Consider the following 15733-nt stretch of genomic DNA (forward strand, 5'->3'; position numbering starts at 1 on the left):
ATGTGATTAGGTAGACGATCATCAGGGGGTCCTTTGTCCCTCTTTGGGGGGTTACTCCCGCTGGGTTTAAATCTGGCCCCCGCCGCCATTTGACCTTAGAAGTGAAGAAGCTTCTCGGATGAGAGGTGAAACGTCTTCAAGCAACTTAAAGAAGTCCAGGAATTCGCATGATAAGGTGGGGCCAGGTTTCACAAAGAACGCACCCGAAACTCTGGCTGATTGGGACCCACACCCAATTTCACACCTTGGCTCAGGCGATTAGAGGATCATCAGGGGGTCCTTTTGTCCCTCTGTGGGGGGATACTCCCACTAGGTTTATATCTGGGACTCTCCACCATTTGACCTTAGAACTGAAGAAGCTTCTCGGATGAGAGGTGAAACGTCTTCAAGTAACTTAAAGAAGTCCAGACGCTTTTCTTTGCAAGCTCCTTTGACTACGATGACCTGGATGACTGAGAACCTTCACAGACAAGTCCAGAAGCCTTTCTTTCAAGGCTCCTTAGACTACGATGACCTGAATGACTGAGAACCTTCACAAACATACTCACTTGCAAATTCCAGAAAGCTTGGTTGTTTATAGAATAATATCATTCGGACTTTAAATGATCAGCAGTGGCAACGTTTGGATGCTGACCTGAGAGTTTCCAGTATACAATGTGGACTCCGCAGTGCAGCAGACAGAAGCTTCATGCCTGAATCCTGCAGGTTATTGTTACTCAGGTCCAGATCTTTCAGATAGGAGTGTGAGTTGAGAACTGAGGACAGAGCATCACAGCTTCTCTTTGAGAGGTAACAGTGACTCAGTCTGAAAAACAAATTAATTAATTAAATCAGTCAAATGAAACATTTTTTTAAAACCCAGCAATACAATTAATGGTTATCTAAATAGCTTCATGAAAACACAACTGTCCTTCTATATCAGCATTTACTCTTTGTAAGCTCCACCTGCTCCACCTTCTGTTTCAGAAGACATGAAAACACACTGTAAATGTAGTAGAAACATTATTGATGGGAAATGTAATCTTCTCAGAGCCATTTGTACATTTTAGAGCCTGATATTGAAATGTAAGTGTGGACAGCAGGGACATTCACAGCAGAAAAGATATAAGAAGATGCCTGTGTTCAGTAAATATTACTGAACACAGTAATATGGCTACATCCACACTATCCTGGATAGATTTGAGAATGGTGTTTTCGTTCACTTATTCACTTTCCGGCTCTTTAAAATGTCGTGGTTTTTTAAATGGACTAACAATGAGGTGGAGTTGTGTCTGTGAACAACACAAAAGTACAAAGTTGCAAAAGCGAGTGAGAGTTAAAGAATTTTAAGAAAAGATATCTGGAGCATCTATAGACTGATATTTATCTTTAATAGGGTTGTCAGAATTGAGAGGAAACAAAAAGACTGCTGTATAATGCCCTCCACTATCTTAGTTCAATTGGTCACATGACTGCATCATATGACTAACATGCGTCATCATTTTAGAAAGTCTCCCTTTTCGCTGTCCACACTGTGATGTGAAAGCACAGTTTTCAAATGTATCCATTTTTGAAATGCCCATTTCCCTTTTCCTATGCCTTGTGCTTTTATTTCAGTGAACTGAGGATCTGCCGGCGGCCGTGGGACCTCAGATGGTGGGTCGTTTTCAACACTTCCTTTGTTGTAAAGCACCGGGTGAATAGACTGTAGTGGGGGGTCTTTTGTGTGGTTTTCTTTTTGGTCCCTTCTGCTGGTAAGGCCCAGTTGTCTGTTTATTAGGGCCCGAGCACCGAGAGTGCGAAGGCCCTATTGTATCTGCTCCGTTTCTTCTTCTTCTTCTTCTTCTTCTTCTTCTTCTTATTATTATTATTATTATTATTATTATTATTATTATTATTATTCAGGCAAAACAAGGGCCTTTTTGAGGGCCAAAACATGCTCAAAAACTCATGAAATTTTGCACACATGCCAGGTCTGGTGAAAAATTTTGTATTTTAATGGTTTTACATATGAGCACTGGGAAATGGCTCTAGAGCGCTACCTATGCCTTGTTAAATGCAGCCCTACGACCACATCGTTTGAGCTACATGTATGAAATTTGGCACACATCTGTACCATGCCAAGATGAACAAAAAAGTCTGTGGGCCCATTGACGCAAACCCAACAGGAAGTCTGCCATTTGGACGTGAAGGTGACATTTTGGCTCTAATTTTGGCTCTTTTTCGAACTCCTCCTTGGGATTTGGTTGTATAAGCTTCATCTTTGGTCAGTGTCAACTACACCCTTGTGCCATGTTAAATTGCGGAGCTTTTGAGTTTTCGTGATACGGTGAGGCGGTGACACCACGGCGAATTTCGATGACTCGCCATGAAAATCTTATTGCCTCTCATTCTGTCATACATTGTCCGATCTGGACCAAAGAGCACACATATGATAAGGCTCCAGCCCTGAACATATTTCAACTGCCATATTTGACATAAGGGCCAGCGCCACCTAGTGGGAACAGGAAATGTCATTTTTTACACTTTGGGATACAGTATTTTGATGGGTGACATCTGCAGCCTCAAATTTCTCCAGGAAAGCCTTAAGGAGTTGGTCTTGGGTTACAGTGAAAACTGTGAGTTTTCGCGAAAGGGTGTGACCCCAGAAGCATGGCGAACTTTCATGTCTCGCCATGAAGAAACAAATTAGTATAACTCAATGAAATCCAGTCTGATCAGTACCAGACTTTACAGGCATGATGTCAGACCCGCCCAGATTGATGTGCCCATTGTCAGGAATACGCAGAGCGCCACCTAGTGGGAACAGGAAATGTCATGTCTTACACTTTGTTGTACTGATTTTCACAGGTTCATCGTGGAAACCTCAAAAGTGCTCAATATAACCATCAGTCCTCCATGATGCTTCAGTGCGAAAATTGTGACTTTAAACTGAATAGCGCACCCTGGTGGCAACGCAGTTCACCATGAAAGATGAAGTGGCTTTTGAGGGGCTTGGAAAGTTTAAAAAGTCTTGAAATTTGGCCCTAACCTCCAATCTGTTCAGGGCTATCTTGTTATGTGATCATTTTCATTGAATAGCGCAAAATGGCTCCACAGCGCCCCCTACAAAATCTCAAATCATCAGCCCCTGCTCTGTGTTTTATGTATGAGTCTGAAACCTGGTAAGCTTATGGAAGATATCAAGATGTACAAAAACGTCTCTTGGAGTAATATCCCAAATCCAACAGAAAGTCAGCCATTTTAAAATGAATGTGTAATTTTGGCGACATTTTCCCCTCTTTTCAGGCACCATTCTTTGACGAACTCTTCCAAGGGATTTCACCAGATTGACGCAATTTCCTGTGTGTGGAATGTAAAGACCTTTCTGATGTTAAATTGCGAAGCTTTCAGGGAACATTCAGGGAAACGGGATGGTCATGGCGCCACGTGGAGTTTCAATCACTCGCCAAAAAGCAGTAATCTGCTGTCACTCAAAAACACAATGTCCATTCTCTCCCAAAGGTCGCAGGCGTGATGAGACTCGAGCTCGGAAATTTTTGTTATGCCATTTGTCATTAATGGTTAGAGCGCCACCTAGTGGGACGACTATAATCCTGGTTGAATAAGATGAAATGATAGATGGTGATTAAATGCATGAAATCCATCAATGCAACATCAGATCGGACGTGCTGGTTTTAGGTGTTGGGTGTGGCTCGACACGCCGGGGTGCGAGGGCCCTCATAACGCTGCTTGCAGCTTTAATTTTAATTTGGGACACAGTTTTAGATGACACTGCATTCAGTGCTCTGTCATTGTTGATTTTTCATCTTATTTTATATTAATAAATAAAGTTGTGTTAATATTTGAGCGGACCTCAGTGTGAATTTCTGAACCTGTGCAAATGTTGTTGTTTTTTAAATTACATTTCATTTCTAAACGATTTTGTATTTCCTAGAGTGGCGTTGTCATTTTATTATTTTGTTTATAACCCCGCCGACCACTTGGGGCGATCGTGGCTGAAGAGATGGGAGTTCGCCTTGTAATTGGAAGGTTGCTGGTTCGAGCCCCAGCTTGGACAGTCTCGGTCGTTGTGTCCTTTGGGCAAGACACTTCACCCGTTGCCTACTGGTGGTGGTCAGAGGGCCCGGTGGCGCCAGTGTCCGGAAGTCTCGCCTCTGTCAGTGTGCCCCAGGGTGGCTTTGGCTACAATGTAGCTTGCCACCACCTGTGTGTGGGAATCGGTGGATGACTGGTTGTGTAAAGCACTTTGGGGTCCTTAGGGACTAGAAAAGCGCTATACAAATACAGGCCATTTACCATTGGTCACATAAGGATATTTCTATGGCTGCAATGAATCCCTGAGTAATTCAAATGCTTTGTTTAATGAAATTCACCACGCATGTAAAAGCAAGAGTTTCACTAACATTTACGACAAAAAATAGACCTGCAGTAGAAATGTATCTAGGAGCATGTATGTGAATATAAAGTATTGTAACATTAGGCACGTACAGCCCTGGTGTTTAGACAAAGACTGATAACACAACAGCAGCAGTGATGATCACAGTTTATGTAGGATTCAGCGTCTTGAGTACACTGATTAGTTCTTGAGCCATCAAAGAGGTTTCAGTTGTATTGGAAAAAATTTCAAGACTTTAGGATATGAATTCATAGAAAGATAGAAAGCCTAGTAAAAAAATTACTAAATTTATTTCACCAATAAATTAAACACAAGAGTGCAAATGTACTTACAGAGCCTTGTTGGAGGCTTTGACAACTGGCAGCAGCCTCAGAAGAGCCTCCTCTGAAGCAGAGTATTTCTTCAGGTCAAACACATCCAGGTCTTTTTCTGATGACAGTAAGATGAAGACCAGAGCTGACCACTGAGCAGGAGAAAATTTATCTGTTGAGAGACTTCCTGATCTCAGGAAATGTTGGATCTCCTCCACTAGAGAATGATCATTCAGTTCATTCAGACAGTGGAACAGATTGATGCTTTTCTCTGCAGACAGATTCTCACCGAGCTTCTTCTTAATGTACTGGACTGTTTCCTGATTGGTCTGTGAGCTACTTCCTGTCTGTGTCAGCAGGCCTCGTAGGAGAGTCTGATTGGTCTGCAATGAAAGACCCAGGAGGAAGCGGAGGAACAAGTCCAGGTGTCCATTTGGACTCAGTAAGGCCTTGTTCACAGAACTGTGGTGGAGAGATTGTAGTTTTGGTGTGTTAAATAATTTCAACAACCAGACGGTTGGTTGTTTCACTTCCAGCAGATTGAGTCCAGAGTTGATGAAGGTCAGATGGACATGAAGAGCAGCCAGAAACTCCTGAACACTCAGATGGATGAAGCAGAACACCTTGTCCTGGTACAGTCCTCTCTCCTCTTTAAAGATCTGTGTGAACACTCCTGAGTACACTGAGGCTGCTCTGATATCGATGCCACACTCTTTCAGGTCTGATTCATAGAAGATTGGGTTTCCTTTCTGCAGCTGATCAAAAGCCAGTTTTCCCAGAGACTCGATCATCTTCCTGCTCTCTGGACTCCAGTGTGGATCTGTCTCAGCTCCTCCATCATACTTAACCTTCTTCACTTTGGTCTGAACCACCAGGAAGTGGATGTACATCTCAGTCAGGGTCTTGGGCAGCTGTCCTCCCTCTCTAGTTCCCAGCACATCCTCCAGAACTGTAGCAGTGATCCAGCAGAAGACTGGGATGTGGCACATGATGTGGAGGCTTCGTGATGTCTTGATGTGGTAGATGATCCTGCTAGCCTGCTTCTCGTCGCTCACTTTCTTCTTGAAGTACTCCTCCTTCTGTGGGTCAGTGAAGCCTCTGACCTCTGTCACCATTCCAACACAGTCAGGAGGGATCTGATTGGCTGCTGCAGGTCGTGTGGTTATCCAGAGGCGAGCAGAGGGAAGCAGTTTCCCCCTGATGAGGTTTATCAGCAGTGCATCCACTGAGGTGGACTTTCTAGGGTCAGTTAGGATTGTAGTTTTGTGGAAGTCCAGAGGAAGTCGACACTCATCCAGACCATCAAAGATGAACACAACCTGGAAGTCTTCAAAGCTGCAGATTCCTGCTTCTTTGGTTTCAGTAAAGAAGTGATGAACAAGTCCCACCAAGCTGAACTTTTCCTCTTTCAGCACATTCAGCTCTCTGAAAGTGAATGGAAATATGAACTGGATGTCCTGGTTGGCTTTGTATTCAGCCCAGTCAAGGGTGTATTTCTGTGTTAAGACTGTTTTCCCAATGCCAGCCACTCCCTTTGTCAGCACTGTTCTGATTGGTTCATCTCTTCCAGGTGAGGCTTTAAAGATGTCTTCTTGTCTGATTGTTGTTTCTGGTCTGTCTGGTTTCCTGGATGCTGTTTCAATCTGTCTGACCTCATGTTCATCATTGACCTCTGCAGTCCCTCCCTTTGTGATGTAGAGCTCTGTGTAGATCTGATTCAGAAGGGTTGGGTTTCCTGCTTTAGCGATCCCCTCAAACACACACTGGAACTTCTTCTTCAGCCTATATTTAAGGCTACTATGATGAGCAGCAGCAGAAAGTTCTAAATGGAAATAAAAAAGTTTGTGTTTTACACAAGACGCATGATAAGAAATGACTTAACACATGCTTTTCATGTCTGGAGACATTAGTAAATATTATCCATCATATTACATATTTTTAGAAATCGTTTTACTGTCAGCCATCTCTTCCTGCTTCATTCTCCCCAGGAAGTCCACTGTGATCTTCACAAATGCCTCTCTGCTGCTCCTCTTCTCCTCATCATCATCCCTCTGACTCTCTAAGCATTCTGGGTAATCTGGACTCAGAACCTTCTGGATCTTCTTCAGCTCGTCCTTCACAAAAGTGATGATGTTGTCCTCCAGCAACTGGAATAGAATACTTTATGAACGACCCAATCAGGCTGAAATCATGGAGCCAAACATCAGATCCATGTTGGACACACTGACAATCCACTGGTCTACAAAGAGCAGCATGGAGATGAATGTGAACAGATGTAAAAGTAGTTGTTGTACATGTACAGACCATAAATATGGAGTTCAGGTCTGTTTGATGCTGCTGGGCAGACTGGCCACTGGGAACCTCTGAGCTTTGCTGGTCCACTCTGTGGAGAAATCATGAAGAATTTCCGGAATTTTTAAAATGTTTTTTTTTAATGTTTTTTTTTTTTAGTTCAAATTTTAGTGGTTAGTTTTTTATGGACTGTGGTGGCAGACTTTTTAATCCCATGTATCATATCATTTTAGTATAGCAAGATACTTCTGACACCAATTGTATGCATGCATGTTGAATGTTATCACAAGTCGGCCCCAGGTTTTATTGCACCTTCACAGAGGGTATATTATAGACTTGAAGATCTCCAGACACCCTACTCTTAGGGAGGTGATGGATGGTCGTAACTTTAACCTACTCTGCTTGTTGGGTTTGGCATAACTCACCTGCCTGCCTCCCTGCCAGGTTCTTTACAGTGAAAGAACTTGGTCTGGTTTAGCCTCACGCGGACCTTACTTCCCCCCCAAGCCTTGCCTCCACCTGTAAAATTAAGATTAATGCCTCTTGCTTCCCCCTTTCTTCCTTTGGACTCTGCTGCCACACTCCTAGTGTGACTCAGGTTTTCATGTTATGTGACTTTTACTGAAATTGTTGTAGTCGAGATTAGTGCTTCACAGTTCTGCTTTTGTTCACAGCATACTACAGTAATACTCTGGTATAGTATCTAGTAATTTTGAAGTTTTTGCCAGTCATAGTGAGTTAATTTAATTTCTTAGCCCCTAAACATGGTGCATTGTGTTAGTGTTTTAGTTGGAGGCAACTCCAGAGTTTAGGTGTATTTCCACTCACCTTCAGTTCATGTTTAGTATGTGTGTTCTGGTTTTGGTTGAGTGAATGCTCGCGTGAGTTGCTCCCACTATTCATCGCTAACACTGTCGCTACTCTTATTGCTATTGGTGCTCTTTACTCCTGCTACTTGTACCTTGTTACCTGCTACTTGCCCCCTTGGTTTTGCTACCCTTTTCTCCTGTTACTGTTATCACCACTCACTGCTATCCTCTCCCGGCATCCCAGCTACTCCCTCCAACGTATTCCTGTTCTATTTGTGTCTATACGGCCCATCTGTGTCTCTGCTCCTGTTCATGATGTGGCCTCCCAGGATTTATGCACTGTCTGTGTGGGCCTGGATCCATGTGTCATCGATCCTTCAACCCTGTACTGAAATCCATCAATACACAGCTGATGAGCTCTTTCGACTCTGCTTTTCCCTGGCTGCTCCACCACCTGCTGTTCTTCACCTCCATGCGGATATTGTTTTCCTCTCTTGCCGAAGTTACATCCATGGTATTTTAATCAAGGTAATTCTAAGCAACTACAATCTCTCTGGTCCACCTCTCGCCACTCTTCACAGAACCCTGGCAGGGCTGTTGACCACAATGTTTTGGCTAACCTGACCAGGGGTCCGTTCTTCGTACCTCGCTAAGTAAGTTAGCTGGATTTGATTGTTGATGATTTCGCGTGATCTTGGAGCGTTCGGTTCTCCGAAGCTCATCCGGGACTTGCTGTCATAGCAACAGATCCATAAGCGTAAACCTGCTTGGGAGCAGGTTTACTTTATGTAAACAGGATTAGATCGCGGCCACTCAGGTATGTCCGCTTCATGTATACGAAAGCAACAGCGATATTTTACCACTGTTTTTCCATAAATAAATATTATCAATTTAACTAAAGATAATGCAGTACTTGATCCTTTTATTGATTCCATACAGATACATACAGGTCATTTCCTAAAAAAAGGGAAATGTACTATTAATCATTCTATTTCATGTATTTGATTATTTCAGATGTAATTCATATTTTAGAGTTGTAATTGTAAATTACTTCGTGTAATCAAGATGAGAGACCACGGCTATAAAAGCGAAGGTGGATTTGGGAAGTCTGTCGCAGCTATGTCCTGTCCGTATACGGGAGCCACCCATTGCGGAAGGTGCAAGATTGATAAGGAGAGTTTTCAGAATTCAGCGTATATTGCGGGATAGACAGGATCCTTTAGCTCAGTGCGACAGTGTGCTCATAGAGAGATATCGATTTTCCCGTGAGGGTATTATTTACTTAACCAACTTGTTGACGAGGGGGTGCAGGACCACCACCTGTCTTTTGTTGCTCTGCCCTTTTCTTGGTTGCTGTTATGAACAAACAAACAGATTATTTCAGGGTCTCTTTTCAAGAGACTAAAAGCAATATAAGTGATAAATATTACCATTCTGTAGAATATTCTTATATTTCACGTTTACTTGTTCCCATGTTCTAGTGGGTCCTGTCGTGGCTCTAATGTGAAAGAGGATATAATGTAATATAATGTAATATAGTGTAATATAATAAATTTACCCTACCGCCTACTGGTGTTGGCCAGAGGGGCCGATGGCGCGATATGGCAGCCTGGCTTCTGTCAGTCTGCCCCAGGTCAGCTGTGGCTACAACCGTAGCTGCCTCCACCAGTGTGTGAATGTGAGAGTGAATGAATAGTGGCATTGTAAAGCGCTATATAAATCCAATCCATTATAATTATTATTATTAAATTACTTACAAGTTTAATTTGTCAGCAACTTTCTGCCAGCCCTCTCTCCTTGCTTTTGCAGCCTTCGCAGTGTTCCCTTGCATTTTAATTAAACTCTGAAACTCCTGAAATCCCTCAATCAAGAGTTCTTGCTCTGCTGCCGAAAAATACCGAGCGCGCTCCTTCGACATTTTCGCCGACCAATCAAAGGGTTGCCGATCAATGTTTCTACTATCGATGCATAGCCCCTGTTAAGCCACCCAGTGATCTCACATTACTTCATCCAGCTATACTAATTGTCAACAACAGGTGTGTTCGAAGAACCGGAATAGCGAGCTCAAAGTTAGCGCGATGATTTGATCTTGGATGTAGTAAGCAAGGTATGAAGAACGGACCCCAGGTCGCCTAGCACTCTCACACAGTCTGACAATACTTGCGTCAACTTCAGCCTGCTTAACAACCGTTCGCTCACGAACAAAGGTCATCTTGTCCAGGATCTCCTAAAAGGCAATCAGTTTTACTTTTTCTATTTGCCGGAGACGTGGCAACAGCCCAACAACTTTTCACATCTGGAAGACCAAAGGCTTTTCTCTACGCATCAATTCAATTCAATTCAATTCAATTTTATTTATATAGCGCCAAATCACAACAAAAGTCGCCTCAAGGCGCTTCATAGATACAGAGAAAAACCCAACAATCATATGACCCCCTATGAGCAAGCACTTTGGCGACAGTGGGAAGGAAAAACTCCCTTTTAACAGGAAGAAACCTCCGGCAGAACCAGGCTCAGGGAGGGGCGGCCATCTGCTGCGACCGGTTGGGGTGAGAGAAGGAAGACAGGATAAAGACATGCTGTGGAAGAGAGACAGAGATTAATAACAGATATGATTCAATGCAGAGAGGTCTATTAATACATAGTGAGTGAGAAAGGTGACTGGAAAGGAAAAATGCATCATGGGAATCCCCCGGCAGCCTACATCTATTGCAGCATAACTAAGGGAGGATTCAGGGTCATCTGGTCCAGCCCTAACTATATGCTTTAGCAAAAAGGAAAGTTTTAAGCTTAATCTTAAAAGTAGAGATAGTGTCTGTCTCCCGAATCCAAACTGGAAGCTGGTTCCACAGAAGAGGGGCCTGAAAACTGAAGGCTCTCCCTCCCATTCTATTTTTAAATACTCTAGGAACAACAAGTAGGCCTGCAGAGCGAGAGCGAAGTGCTCTAATAGGGTGATATGGTACTACAAGGTCATTAAGATAAGATGGGGCCTGATTATTTAAGACCTTGTATGTGAGGAGCAGGATTTTGAATTGAATTCTGGATTTAACAGGAAGCCAATGAAGGGAAGCCAAAACAGGAGAAATCTGCTCTCTCTTTCTAGTCCCTGTCAGGACTCTTGCTGCAGCATTTTGGATTAGTTGAAGGCTTTTCAGCGAGTTTTTTGGACATCCTGATAATAATGAATTACAGTAGTCCAGCCTGGAAGTAATAAATGCATGAACTAGTTTTTCAGCGTCACTCTGAGACAGGATATTTCTAATTTTAGAGATATTGCGCAAATGGAAGAAAGCAGTCTTACATATTTGTTTAATATGTGCGTTGAAGGACATGTCCTGGTCAAAAATGACTCCAAGGTTCCTCACAGTGTTACTGGAGGCCAAGGTAATGCCATCCAGAGTAAGAATCTGCTTAGATACCATATTTCTAAGATTTTCAGGGCCAAGTACAATAACCTCAGTTTTATCTGAATTAAGAAGCAGAAAGTTAGCGGCCATCCAGGTCTTTATGTCTTTAAGACATTCCTGCAGTTTAACTAATTGGTGTGTGTCATCTGGCTTCATGGACAGATAGAGCTGGGTGTCATCAGCATAGCAGTGAAAATGTATGCTATGTCTTCTAATGATGCTGCCTAAGGGAAGCATGTATAATGTAAACAGAATTGGTCCTAGCACTGAACCCTGTGGAACTCCATAATTAACCTCAGTGTGTGAAGAGGACTCTCCATTTACATGCACAAACTGGAGTCTATTAGATAGATATGATACAAACCACTGCAGTGCAGTACTTGTAATACCTACAGCATGTTCTAATCGCTCTAATAGGATATTATGGTCGACAGTATCGAACGCTGCACTAGCAGGTCTAGCAGGACAAGCACAGAGATGAGTCCACTGTCAGAGGCCATAAGAAGATCATTTGTAACCTTCACTAAAGCTGTTTCTGTGCTGTGCTGAGCTCTGAAACCTGACTGAAACTCTTCAAATAAACCATTCCTCTGCAGATGATCTGTTAGCTGTTTGAAAACTACTCTTTCAAGGATTTTTGATATGAAAGGAAGGTTGGAGATTGGCCTATAATTAGCTAAGACTGCTGGGTCTAGAGATGGCTTTTTGACTAAAGGTTTAACTACAGCCAGCTTGAAGGCCTGTGGTACATAGCCGATCATTAGAGATAGGTTGATCATATTTAAGATCGAAGAATTAATTAATGGCAGGACTTCTTTGAGCAGTTTTGTAGGAATGGGGTCTAAAAGACACGTTGATGGTTTGGAGGAAATAATTATTGAAGTTAACTCAGAAAGATCAATTGGAGAAAAAGAGTCTAACTTAACATCAATGGTACTAAGAGTAGCTGTAGATAATATTACATCTGTGGGATGATTATTGGTAATTTTTTCTCTAATGATAAAAATTTTATTTGTGAAGAAGTTCATGAAGTCATTACTAGTTAACGTTAAAGGGATGGTTGGCTCAAAAGAGCTCTGACTTTTTGTTAGCCTGGCTACAGTGCTGAAGAGAAACCTGGGGTTGTTCTTATTTTCTTCAATCAGTGATGAATAGTAAGATGTTCTGGCTTTGCGGAGGGCTTTCTTATAAAGCAGCAAACTATTTCTCCAGGCTAAATGATGATCCTCTAGATTTGTGACACGCCATTTCCTCTCCAGATTACGAGTCATCTGCTTTAGGGTACGTGTTTGAGAATTATACCACGGAGTCAGGTACTTCTGATTTGAGGCCTTAGTTTTCACAGGAGCTACAGTATCCAGAGTCGTACGTAGTGAGGAGGTGAAATTATTAACAAGATAATCGACCTCTGTTGGGGTAGCGTTCAGATAGCTGCTCTGCTCTGTGTTGGTACAGGGCATTGAAGATGATAACAGTGGGTGGATTATATTCTTAAACTTAGTTACAGCGCTTTCAGAAAGGCATCTACTTTGATAAAGTCTACTCTTCACCGCTGTGTAATCAATTATTGTAAATGTAAATGTTATCAGGAAATGATCAGACAGGAGAGGGTTTTCAGGAAACACTGTTAAATGTTCAGTTTCTATGCCATATGTTAAAACAAGATCTAGAGTGTGATTAAAGTGGTGGGTGGGTTCTTTTACATTTTGAGAGAAGCCAATTGAGTCTAATAACAGATTAAATGCCATGTTGAGGCTGTCATTCTTAGCATCTACATGGATGTTAAAATCACCCACAATAATTATTTTATCTGAGCTCAGAACTAAATTAGATATAAAGTCAAGCTTGGGTTTCGGGGGGGGGGGGGGTTATATTAAAGGATCTTAGCTACCACTCACTGTTTGTCTGCAGGCTTTATTTAAATGGAAAACTCCAACAGCAGGACTTACTCCTTACAAATGCACAGCTGACAAACTACCTGTCACGGCTGCACAGCAGTCGTGTGGTGAATTGAGAAAAGGATCCAAGATGCAGGCACTGACTGGGGTGCGAGTGAAAATTTATTTGCAGAGGTGATAAAGTGACAAAACAGGAAGAGCAGAGCGGGGAGTAAACAAACCTAAACTGGGAAAACTAAAGAACAAAACTTAAACCAGACACTCACGGGAGGAGGAGCGAAATGCACAAAGAGAGATGGCAGAGAGACGCAGAATGAATACCAGGTAACAGAATAATGCAGACTGACATGGAGTTAAACAGACGACGCGACAGAGAGCACAGGAAAACACAGGGCTTAAATACACGGGGAGTAATCAGGGAATGGGCCACAGGAGGGAGACACAGCTGGGAGCAATAAGGCTAACGAGACAGGGGAGAGGTAAAACTGAACACACTGACATGAGACATGAACTTTCAGAATAAAACAGGAAACTAACAGACACAGAGAACCAGACCGGACACTGAACTTGACAGGCAGACTCATGAGCAGACACAATAACACCATGGACAGACAGAGGGAACACAGAGAAGTGGAAGCAGGCAGGCAAAGAACAGAAACCTAACAAATGGCAAAATCACAACAGAATACACACTCTGAATGAACAAAAGCATAAGGAACACAAAACACTGAGTCCTCAGACTCAGGACCATGACACTACCATTCTCTGATCACCTGCTTCTTTCTTTTAATGTCCAAATGACTTTTTCCATAATCAAGAACGCTCACACTATTTCTTTTCAGAATATCAAGAAAATAAATCTTGATATTCTTTCCTCTGCTTTTTCTAGCTGATGTCTCTCAGCAACTTGTCTATTCAAGATGAGCACCTCTGTTCTTTAAAGACAAACATGAACCCCCTCAGTACACACTTTCCCCCACAGATATGATCATCACTGTCCCCAAACAGCAAATGACCAAGTCTAACATTTTGATCTTTTCTCTTTCATTGTTTTCTTTGTGAAAATCTCAGGATTTTTCAGGTCATGTTTATGCAGGAAAACACAAACATGTAAAGGATTCATCACAGTTCTCTGACCTCGTTGGTCCAGGTTCAGCACTGAAGTATGGATTGCTATCTTTGGACCAGTCACTCCTCACAAAGGGACAATTGGATCCTGCAGACTCTGCTCTGTCCTCCTCTTCCTTCATCATCATCTTCTTGTGGACTTCAGTCAGTCTGAGAGGTAAACCACAAACACTCAGTGAGTTGACATTAACAGGAGTAACTGAGTTACAGTCACTGACCTCTGACCTGTCATGTAACCTAGAAACCAGGTCAATATGTCTGTAGGTTCAGTCATCCAGGTCATGGTTATCTAAGGAGCTTGAAAAGAAAAGAGACTTCTTTAAGTTTCTTGAAGATGTTTCATCTGAGAAGCTTCTTCAGTTCTAAAACCAAATGGTGGAGAGTCCCAGATATTTAAACCCTCGAGGCAAAGAGAGGGGCGCTGAACCACTTGTGATGAGGCACATGATCAATAGTGGGTTTTACTGACTCTCACTAGCTCTGCTTTGACAGTGACAACCATCACTGAGCAGCATATCAAAGACAATTGTGCAAAATAACTGCATGTTGTGGGCCAATGTTTGTTCATGTCAGTTGTATTTCCTCTTTTTTTGTGATCAGTGTTGGTCATTGCTCAAAAAGTAATTATTACACATAACACACAGAACATTTTTATCAAAAGTAATGCATTACATTACTTCATTATGTAATGATGTTACACAGTAACATTACTTTGATGTTGCTCTGTCAAATGAGCTGAAACACTCTCATAATCACCATTTAACAATATGAAGCTGAGGCTACAGCCCCACACACCAACACAGATCCTATCCTTGACACACATGATCTTTCTCTGAGTGTTTATGAACACAAATCAAAGATGAAACCAGCACAAAGACACTTCAAAGTAATTCTACTGTAGAAACATGAACAGGTAGAAACTTGCAGCCTGACTGCTCATCAGTTTGTGACCTGTTCAAATTCAGTAGCTGTTCAGTTTATCATGGTGCTGGTCTGGTGTCAGCATTTACTCAGCTTTAACCCTCTGGGGTCCAGGGTATAACTGGCCATTTTTACCTACTTTTGATTTGACCTCTATATTTCACCTTTAAAAACTGTTCGCTTTGCCTTGTTTGGTATCTTTTTTTTCCAGCACAGCATAAAGTGTCTGAATTTACAGTTAGTTTTTCATTTTGACTAACTGTATTGGCACAACTGATATAAAATCAGACAAAAAACATAAAATCCGAGTAGGCAAAATGTGATATTTTTTACTGTACAAACCCCAAACATGTTTAACAAATGATTTTCAGAACGTAAAATGCAAATATAAATAGTAAACTTTAAAAACCTTTGTAAAATTTTTGAAACAACATACTTATATGCAAATATTCACCTGAGACAATGCCTCGGGGGTTTTTAGTACATCTCTTTACAAAATGATCGGTTGTAACAAAAAGACTTCACACAAATTATTTGTGCCATTCAAGAAAACAGTTCCTGTCCACCACAAGACACAGGGACACAC

At 42.1% G+C, this 15733-nt stretch overlaps 1 protein-coding gene across 1 annotated transcript in view; it reads right to left on the reverse strand.

Annotated features, from left to right (window-relative positions):
* LOC308411827 (NACHT, LRR and PYD domains-containing protein 3-like) overlaps positions 1-14458 on the reverse strand; it is a gene marked incomplete at its 5' end in the record, with an annotated part of 23272 nt that extends 8814 nt beyond the window's left edge. The window contains 6 exons of the mRNA XM_080905865.1: positions 635-805; positions 4711-6511; positions 6644-6836; positions 6994-7072; positions 14236-14376; positions 14445-14458. Of these exons, the coding sequence (XP_080761991.1) occupies positions 635-805; positions 4711-6511; positions 6644-6836; positions 6994-7072; positions 14236-14376; positions 14445-14458 (2399 nt within the window). The remainder of the gene's footprint in view (positions 1-634; positions 806-4710; positions 6512-6643; positions 6837-6993; positions 7073-14235; positions 14377-14444) is intronic.
* Positions 14459-15733: the final 1275 nt, after the last annotated feature.

Source organism: Rhamphochromis sp. 'chilingali' (genome assembly GCF_963969265.1).
Source record: "Rhamphochromis sp. 'chilingali' genome assembly, chromosome: 15".
Taxonomy (NCBI): Eukaryota; Metazoa; Chordata; class Actinopteri; order Cichliformes; family Cichlidae; genus Rhamphochromis; species Rhamphochromis sp. 'chilingali'.